Raw genomic sequence first — 10,474 nt, forward strand, 5'->3', positions numbered from 1 at the left:
TGCCTGAAACCCCCGAGAGCCATCGAAGAGACAATACAAAGCCAGATGGACCAAGAGGCCAACTTGCTATAAGGCGGCTTCATAGGTTCCCTCTTATGTTTGCAGTCCGAGAACTGAGCTTGCAGTCTTTTCACTTGAGATGTTTGATGCAACATGGTATAAATTTACTGGATGTATTAACAAATAAGGGTCTCAGGGAAAACTGTCATTACCTCATGGAAAGGTTTGGAAATATACATTTTGGGCATAATCCTATGCATGTTTAGACAGAAAAAAAAGTCCTACAACTCCCAACATTCCCCAGCCAGCACTTTGCCCTTAAATAATTACAACTATACTTTAAACCCCTGATGAACTTCTATGGATGAATTTATGGTTATTAATATACTTGCCCCCTCTGTAATTCTTATCGATTGTAGTTCACTTCATGAATTGTTTTTTAATTTAAATTGTTTAAATGTCTTTTTATAGTCAATGTTGACACAATAAAAATGTAATTTAAAACTCAATACCAATTTTTTTAAAAAAAATCCATGCTTGGGTTTCTCCAAAGCTTGCTTCATTTCAGCAGTCTAAGGGAAGAAGAGAGACTATTGTTGAAGCCATTGGGAGTCAGGACACTTTGGTGATCTGCTGCACTTCCAGTAGATCCCACTCTATCGTCTGCCCCGCCTCTGTTAAATCGGGACTGCCTTCGCTTGATTGTTCAATAGCCTGATTGTGGGAAGCCTTTTTGTCTGGACACAAACAGGCGTAGACTTGTGCTGCTCATAATCAAGTTGACTACATATACGCAATTTTTTTTAACCCCAAGATTTATTCAGATTGATTTTATTATGACAATACAAAATACAGTATCAGCTAAGATCGCTGCACACTTCAGAGATCTGACAATGAACATACTACAAGCCGTCAATGAAAAAGGAAAAGACACCATGAGGACTAGCGTAAACCTTTACTGGCAAGTTCTCTAACAAACAAATAGGAACGAAAGCCATAGAATTGGTTGCCAAATTCCAAAAGAGAGTGGACAAGCCTCCTTTTTTACCTTCAATTTACACCTGGGGTAAATGACACGAGAGCAGGGCACTCTAACCTAATGAACCAGCACAGTTTCAAACTGCATTAACACTACGAACGTCTTTGGCAGCAGGCCCTGAAGCCTCCAATTAATTTATTTTTTCCAACACTCAAGTTTCTTCGGCGGTCAACCCAGACTGAAATGCCACCAAGCAGTTGGGAGCTGTGTTCTTGGAAGTCATCTTTGCAGAGGGAGTATGTTGCAACTGGGGGGAGAGGGGGAAGAGAAATATTAGACGGTCTGAAATTATTCCATTCAGTTTAAGAGCTACCTTGCATTCCTCATAGAAGCTAAAGGCAGCTAACACAAGGCAGACACAAAAGGCTCAAGCGCCCAATTCAAGGTGCCATTTTTGATCTTTAAAACTCTAAGGGTGCAATCCTATGCATGTTTACAGAAAGAAGTCCTACAATTCCCAGCATTCCCCCAGCCAGCTTTTTTCTGTTTAAACTAAGACTTTTTTCTGTCTAAACATGCATAGGATTGCACCCTAAATAAATCAAACTATGGGATAAATTTGATGCTACATTAGCAGAAGCCGACTAGCATGATGGGATTTCCCCCAGCCCTGCAGCCCTCTGGACCATCTGGAAATCTGCTCTGGTTGGTTTCCCAGTCCCCCAAAGCAGTTTTTTTAGGGGGCAGGGGGGGAAATCACTCCCCCACACCCGGTTCTACTGACAAAACTGCTTCTGTCAGTGGAACAGGACAACTGGATTCAACCCTATGGATTTACCAGCTCTTTGGGATTTGCTTTGCTACCACGCCGATATTGTTCTAGAAAGGTGAGATATAAAATGTTTAAAAGAAATAAAACCAGTAAATTCAGTTTCATTTAAAACTAGGTTTTACCGAGTGATTCCCAAGGACCTGGTGGTCTTGTGAAAGGACCCTCGGGTATGGAACACTAAAACTCCCTTCCCTGACTGGGTGCCCTCCAGATGGGTTGGGCTGCAATTTCTATAATTCCCAGCTAGCAATGGCCATGCTGGCTGAGTATGATGGGATTTGTATCCCAATACATACAATTAATTGCAATATAATTGATTGCAATTTTTTACAGGCTTTCTCTGACTTGTAAAGAATTGCAATTAGTTCTATGCTGCTCTGGCCGACTGTCCCCTATATTATTTTGTACTATTATTGTAGTTTGAAATTGTTTTTAATGGCGTATTTTAAATGTCTTTGTATTGTTATCATAATTGGAATTATTTTAATAGTGTTTTTAAACACCGTATTGAAATGTGATTTTCAATACTCATATGTGAACTGCTTAGAGATTTTTTATATTAAGCAGTATATAAATATTATCAGTAAATAAAAAAAGCAAAACATCTGGAGGGCACCAGATTGGGGAAAGCTGCTCTACAGGAACTCCCCCATGGCAAACAAAGTTTCTAACAAAGTAAAGTGACCCATGTGGTACAGCAGGAAAAACACATTTTCCTCGCAAATTCCACCTTAGGACAGCCAGCGTTCCATGCACACCGAAGGGGGAGGTAGAGATATCAAGTGCCGTTAGTGACTGCTTTCAGAACCTGGGGATGTTATTTGGGTTTATTCACTACAGGAGGGTATCAAAAGGTACAAACGTGAGTACCAGATTAGATTTTTAAAATGCCTTACCCCAGGAGCCCTTTTCCGCTCCAGCGTTTAGGTGTGAGTCCAAGGTGCAGTTTCTCCCCTCTTCGTATCACGGTCACACTTAATGGTTTCTGGGGCAAAATAAATGAAATAAAAGTCACAACTCACACAAGGGCTCCTTATTGGCCTGATTTACATGTAACGACAACCAGAGTATGGGTTGTCGTTGAATTGTGGATTGTCATTATGCGCAAACCCTGCACTATGATTTAACTCTGGATTGTTAACCATGAACAACCTAGGAAGAGAACCCATAGTTTGACATTGGGTTGTGAACTGTGGATCGTTCATCTTGCCAAGTCAGGTTTGTCAATTTGTTTTGTAACCTGCGAGGCAACCAAAAGAACTTCAGACACTGGAGAAAAAGGGGAGGTGTGCCCCATTTGTGGGTTTAAGATGCAACAAAATGAGGGGAATTCACTAGTATAGGGTGGGAAACCTGATGCCCTCCAGATGCTTTGAACTACAACTCCCATAAGCCCCAGCCAGTATGACCAATGTTAAGGGAGTACGGCAGTTGTAGTCCACAACATCCGAACGCCACCAGGCTGTGCAGCCCTGCAAAACCCCACCCTCAAAATGTATTATGCAGACACAGTAGTGTCTCCCTTAAGGAGACCTGCTGACTCTCGAAGAGACCTGCCTGGGAGCTCAAGACCAGTGCGCGGCCAAGACTTCTTTGCCTGCCACCAACCTGGAACAGTATCACTACGTCAGGGTGGTGTAGTGGTTAGAATGTTGGACGGACTCCGGAGACCCGGGTTTGAGTTCCCACTCAGCCATGAAGCTCTCTGGGTGACTTTGGGCCAGCCAGTGACTCTCAGCCTAACCTACCTCACGGGTGCAATTCTGTAGGCCAGGGATCCCCACTGTTTTTTGGGTCAGTGGGCGCATTCAGAATGTTGAGAGTATCACGGGTGCCCTCACAAAATGGCTGCTATGGGGGGGCTTCCCATTAACATAATGGCTGCTATAGTGGGCATGGGTGGTCACAAAAGGCCCATTTCCCAGAAAGCAAACTGACGAGACTAAAATAAACTTAACTTGCCCAAGATGTATAAGGCAGAGGTGAGGGCTGAGCTCCGAAACACAATGCCACGCTAACTAAACCACCATGTTGAACCCCCAAAAAGATGACACTAGAGAGCACCTCTTCCCTTTGCAGCATGCCAGCCTCCCAGCTCAAAACCCTTTTTAAATTTAAGAAAAGATCCTAAGAAACAAAATAAACTAAAATTCAGTATGGCCAGGGGGCCTGGAGGGTGCCCAGAGAGGAGGTCATGGGTGCCGCATTGGAGACACCAGCTGTAGGGCATTTGTGGGGCCTAAGGGGAGACCCCTTGGCCTCGTTTCAGGCCTGCAGGGAGAGGCGGCTGCTCACCCCCTCGCTGTGCTGCACCACGGTGGCAATGTTCTGCAGCGACTGGAAGTTGCGAGCGTTCACGGAGCCAAACTCGGCAATCTCATCGTCAACTTGCAATCCCTTTGGAGAGAGAAGCAGAGTTCACAGATTCATCGCCATTTGCCCTCAGGCAGCCAACGAGCAACTGGCGATTTGGCACCACATGGCAATTTGAAAAAAGGCGGGAAACTGGGCCAGCTCTGAGGGCGAGGGGGGAGAGTCGGTACTTGCCGAGAAGCTTGCGGGAGAGCCCAGCGTGACGGCATTCACTCGGGCGAAAGGCTGAGGCAGGGCCTGGCTGCAGTTCCTGGCTTCGGCCTGAGCATCCGCCTCGTCCTTCTCCCGCTTCTCTTTGTCCCGGGCGTGCAGCTGGTGGAGAGCCTGTTCCACCTGATGCATCAAAGCCTTGTGATCATTTTGCAAACCTGAAGGCATGAAAAAAAAGGATCCGCAGTCAAAGGCAAGCGTGGGCAGAAGGGAGATCGGGATCTGCCGGTAGATCTCTGGATGACTTCCAGGAGATCATCAAGGATTTCTCAATCCCAACCAATGATTTAAAACAAGAAGATATCGAGGGGCTGAAAAACCAAGCCAGGTTGCTCCATACAAAGCTGGCACACTAGAACATGGCAAATAGCTCTGTCAGAAAAATGGTCTCACCACACTAGATGGGTCCGAGGTACTGCCAAACAAGATCAGTTCATGGGGATCTGATATATCCTTTGTGAATAAGGAGGATGATACTCTTAAACTATCAATTCAACAGAGATCATGCCTGGAAAAACAACATTTTTTGACTGGACAGTTATCTTAGCAACCCTCTATAATCAAAGCATCGACCTAGTTGCTCTGTGTAAAGAGGAAGTCTTTTTAATTTGTAGATTTGCTTTTGTTCTATTACATTTTTAAAGAACATGAACAAAAACAAAGAAAAGCTTCCTCACAACCACCATATGAATTATGCTGCTGAAACTAAGGAAGTGTTGAGGGAAGGGGAACCAGGAATGGACTTCGGGGTGAATGGGACTCTGAGCTCAGTTCTGGTACCGTAAAGGAATGCTGCTCAGAGGCACCATGGCCCTCAGTGCTACGGGCATGTGCACGCGTCCCCAGAGTCACTAGTCTGCATGTGACTCAGGTTGGTGGATTTCAGAGTTTTAGTAAAAAACAAACAAGCCCAAATCCCATAAACTGGAAGTCTTCCCTTTCCCGGCATAAGGATTGCCCTAGCCGGAGAAACCAATAACAAACAGCAGCAGAAACCAAACTTGTCCCAACCTACGTCCATAATTTTCTCCATTGTTCACATCTTTAATGCTCCCACCCAGTCACATGGGATGGAACATTCTCCATGTCACCAGTTCATTCGTAACAACGAATGGATGCCAACTGTAAATCCAGTATTAGGCAAGCGTGGCACTTTCAAAATTATAATGAATATTCTTCAGGTAAAATTATCTCTGGCAAGCATGTGAGAGAATACATAGGTGTCACTGAAATACATATGTGTCTTGGGAGTGAAATGCAACTAGTGATGGCAAATTTGAAGGTGCCTCAAAAACCTTAGTGGAAAAGAGCTGGACTCTGTTGAAACAGATGAGTGGTTGTCAGCATTTATGCACAGTTCTTTGGGTCGCTAAAATTAATTAGCGTCGCCTTCCCCAACCTGGTGTCCTCCAGATGTGGTGGACGACAAGTCCCAGCACCCCCTCCCAACCCAAGAAAAAGAAATGCAGGGCGCAATCCTAAGCAGGTTTAGGCAGAAAAAAGCCCTACCACTCCCAGCATGCCCCAGCCAGCCAGACCTTTAGGCTGCAATCCGACGCACTCGTCCCTGGGAGTAAGCCCCAGTGAACGCGTGGCAATGGCATCCAAATAAATATGTACACAACGGGGCTGTAAATCAACAGAACGAAGGACAGGCTGCTTACAGATGATGCTGTGTCTTGCCATCCGGACTTGGTAGATATCCACATCTGCACGCGGGTAGCCTTCGACATCCACAAGCGGCTCGTTCATCCCAACACCTTTTTGCTGCAGGATAAAAAGAAAATAAAAGGGCCTTTTTGAGACCTTTTTCAAAAAGGACACATAAAGTAGCATCTTACATTTATTTATTTATTAATTTTTATTAGTTATATTCTGCCTTTTCCTCCAAGAAGTCCAAAGAGGCATATGTAATCCTCCTCTCCATTTTATCCTCACAACAACCCTGTGAGATAGGTTAGGCTGAAAGTCGGTGAACTGGCCCAAAGCCACCCAGTGAGCTTCATGGCTGAGTGGGGACTAGAACTCGGGTCTCCCTGGTCCAACACTCTAACCACTACACCGTACTGGATCTCTCTTGCCTGATCCACACAATCGCTGCAGCACATCGTGGCTTATTTAAACCACAGAGGGTTGTGGTGCATGCCAGCCACCATTGTGAATATTCAAGCCATGGCGGTTGGTTGCCATGGTTTCCTCTGACACGCGAACCCGGCGAGGGTGGGTTGTTGCCATGGTTAATAAACCACCAATAAACCCTGGTCTGTTTTTGGGTTGTGGGTGGTTAACCACAGCAAACGCCAAAATAAGCTGCAGTGACCACTTGCCACAGCTTGACTATGCACAATGGCCACCAACACACGCCACAACCCACTGTGGCTTAAAAAAGCCAGGGCGGGCTGCGTCAATCATGCAAACCAGCCCTTTATCTTATTATAAAAGTGGCAGCTTAGAATCCTCTTACTTTACAGCTCAGGAGTAAGACCAATCAAGTTCAATGGGGCTTACTCTCAGGTAAGTATAGATAGAATTGCAATCAATCCACATCTAATTTAGCATGCAGCCATTTATTCAGTAAGCAAAGCTCATTTTTTAAATCTACTGTATTAATATCTAAAAAGCATTTTCAATATGCAAATATAATTGAATTGAAATATCTGATACCTGGGGGGGATCAATAAAGGACATAGTGTGGTTTAAACATTATATTTAAAGAAATTGAAAGCTTTACTTTAAAAAAAAAACTCTGATCACTGAGCTATAGCCAAACCCTACATTGTTAGCTGCCTTCACCAAACCACACATACAAGACTTCACACAGGAACACCCAGCATATGCTTCTACAGTGGGCTACCCCAGTAATCCTGCTATTACTTGGCACTAGAGACAGGACGGAAAACCCTGCAAAAAAGTAACATTCCATGGAGCTGGAGGGGAACAGCAGAGTGACACTGAGTGGAGCTCAGGACCGGGCCTTCTGCAGTGACTCAGCGCACGTACTCTTGAGCCTTTTTAATGGCACATGTGTTTCCTTTCAGTAGTACTCCGTGTTGAATCAGTCTAGCAAAGGACCAGGGTAATTTAGGAGTTATGAAGGGCTGGATGTCTAATCTTTCTCCGTCACAGGACAGAGCTGAGAACTAACAGTTCCTCCGGATTCAACCAACTGAACTAAAGAGTCTCACTTTATGTAAACAAAAGCTGTACGCCCTCATATAAGTGTCTACGTCTGCAATCCTACATATACTTACCAGGGAGTAAGTCACACTGGACTCAGTAGGTTTCACTTTCAAGAAAACACACACACACAGGACCAGGCTGCAAGACTACAATCCTTACCCACTGACCCAGGGGTAAAACCCATAAGTGGGATTTAAATCTGATCCAACAAGTATAGGATGGCACTTAAGCCAGTGAACCTGCACATCCATACAGCACAATGTCCAATTAAGCAACACAACAACACTCTAACAATAAAAGAGAAAAATTAAACAGGAAAATAACCTTTAATAACAGCAGATGGACTTAAAAAAACAGATTGAGGAAAGGTTTTTGCAGCTGCTGCTAACACAAAAGAAGCTTGTGTCATAGCTGTAACATTCTATATAAAATAACATTAATATTAATATAGCATTCAATAGAATAATAAGAACATAGAGCCCTGCTGGATCAGACCAAGGGTCCATCTAGTCCAGCGTTCTGTTCACACAGTGGCCAACCAGCTGCCCACAGGAAGCCAACAAGCAGGGCATGAGTGTAACGGCACCCTCCCGCCCATGTTCCCCAGCAACTGGTGTACATAGGCACACTGCCTCTGATCTTGGAGGTAGCACATAGCCATCTGGACTAGTAGTCACTGGTAGCCTTCTCCTCCAAGAATATGTGTAATCCTCTTTTAAGGCCATCCAAACTGGTGGCCATCACTACATCTTGTGCTAGTGAATTGCATAGTTTATCACTGTAAGGAGGCTTTTAGGAAGGCCCTGAAAACTTACTACTTTGCTCTGGCCTTCCCAAGACTATATTTTATTGGACTGGGTTGTAGCTGCAGTTGTGTGTTGTAGGGTTTCTTGTATGCTGGTGTTTGTTCTTTATTAGAATGTTTGCTGCTGTTGCTGTTTTTATTACCACGTCTTTTTCTTTTCATTATGTGAGTTTTATTGTTGTATGCTACCTTGGAAGGGCTCCTGCCCAATACCAGAGGCAGTGAGTCTATGTACACCAGCTGCTGGGGAACATGGGTGGGAGGGTGCTGTTGCACTCATGCCCTGCTTGTGGGTTCCCAGTCGACAGCTGGTTGGCCACTGTGTGAACAGAATGCTGGACTAGATGGACCCTTGATCTGATCCAGCAGGGCAGTTCTTATGTTTTTAAGGGCAACCATAGAATCATAGAATAGTAGGGTTGGAAGGGGCCTATATGGCCATTGAGTCCAACCCCCTGCTCAACGCCAAAAAATATTTCAAATAAATAAGAATAAAAATAACTGTGCACTGTATGAAGAAATACTCTAATAATTAATTATAACTAGTAATTCATAATAATAATAATTTCATTTCATACAGTTCTATACTGCCCAATAGCCAAAGCTCTCTGGGCAGTTTACAGAGATTAAAAACCTTAAAAATACGGTATTACGCATAATATAAAAACAGTTTAGCTACAAACATATAAACAGAGCAGACACACGTACACACACTCACACATACCCAAACAAGATTTCAAAAATAATACATGATTCTGCAAATACTGAAACAGGCCCTCCCCAACTCCATGCCCTCCGGATGTATTAGATTATAACTCCCCCCTGCGACCCTGGAGATGATGGGAGTTGTAGTCCCACACACCTGAAAGGCGCCAGGCTGGGGATGGCTGACTTGGCGCGCGACCCTATGCATGTTCAGCCAGAAAAAAGTCCTACACGTGCCAGCATTCCCCAGCCAGGGCTTTTTTCTGACTGAACATGCAGAGGATCGCGCCATTGAGCAGCCTCCTGAGTTACAGGGCAAGTCCCGCTCTGCGCAGACCGCACTGCAGTGCTAACCTGCTTGCGCGACGCCCCCACCCCAAATCATCCCAGATTGCTTACATCCTCCAGGACCTCATAGTACGCTTTGATCTGAGCTTCAACTTCATCCTTCTTCTTCAGCAGCAGCTGCACATCGCTGACAGTCGCCGCTTTAGGGCTTGGATCCTGCACGGACATCCCTGGGCGAAAGCGACTGCAGAAAAGGAGCTGCGCCCGGGCAAGGCGACGACCCCCGGCCGCTACGCGTCACGAGTGGAGCCGAGGCAGCTCCGTCATCGCGGAAACGGCGAGCCCCGCCCAGCTCCAGCCCTCGCGATGCGCGGGCGAAGCGAAGCGGCGGGATTGGTGGCCGCCTGGCCAGTGAGAAGCAAGGGGCGGGGCGCAAGGGGCGGGGCCGAGGGATACCTGGTTTCCTATTGGAAGGGACGCGCAGGCGGAGAAGCGGTGGTAGTTCGTGCAGGAGGGGTGATGGAACGTGTGTGTGGCTCTGGTTCACACGTGTGTGTTATTCACGTGTGCTCCCCGGCTTGGAGGGAGGGTAAGCCACGTTGGACAAAATGGGGTAGGATTGTGCAGCAAGAGCTATACCACGCTTCCCCCAACCTGGCCCCTTCCTGATGTGTTGGGCTACAGCTCCCAGCATTCCCAGCTGGCTGGGGAATGCTGGGAGTTGTAGTCTAACACACCTGGAAGGGGCCAGGTTGGGGGAAGGCTGAGCTATACCCATGAAAGGAGGCAAACAGAGAAAAAGGAAAGAAAAAGACAATAGTCAAGTTTGTTTACTGATTTGCAAGTATTTTTATAATCCGCTTAGATTTAGAGGTTTCTAAGCAGTGTACCCGGCAGATGCTCTGAAGAGCCTCTTGGCCATCGCTCCTGAACTTTCCAGCCATGTCCTCCTCTTGGAGGGCAGAGCCCATGCCACACAAACTCTCCGGCTGCCTCAGGTGTGTGGTGGACAACACCAAGTGCCAGGCCAGCTGGCGTGGGTATGTGGGATGGGGAGAAGGCACCATTTTGTCCTTCACCTCAGGCAGCAAAGATACCTTGA

At 45.8% G+C, this 10,474-nt stretch overlaps 1 protein-coding gene across 1 annotated transcript; it reads right to left on the reverse strand.

Moving 5' to 3' along the window:
- Nucleotides 1-797: 797 nt before the first annotated feature.
- Nucleotides 798-9,677, reverse strand: PSMD9 (proteasome 26S subunit, non-ATPase 9). The gene is made up of 6 exons (XM_084820145.1): nucleotides 9,484-9,677; nucleotides 6,059-6,161; nucleotides 4,359-4,552; nucleotides 4,107-4,208; nucleotides 2,708-2,796; nucleotides 798-1,286 (listed from the first exon to the last, which is right to left on the reverse strand). The coding sequence occupies exons 1-6, from the start codon at nucleotides 9,598-9,600 to the stop codon at nucleotides 1,259-1,261; spliced, it is 633 nt and encodes a 210-aa protein (XP_084676271.1). The 5' UTR covers nucleotides 9,601-9,677; the 3' UTR covers nucleotides 798-1,258.
- Between the last annotated feature and the right edge of the window lie 797 nt (nucleotides 9,678-10,474).

Source organism: Heloderma suspectum, chromosome 13, assembly GCF_057233095.1.
Source record: "Heloderma suspectum isolate Gila_16-S chromosome 13, 16-S_ref, whole genome shotgun sequence".
NCBI classification, from domain to species: domain Eukaryota; kingdom Metazoa; phylum Chordata; class Lepidosauria; order Squamata; family Helodermatidae; genus Heloderma; species Heloderma suspectum.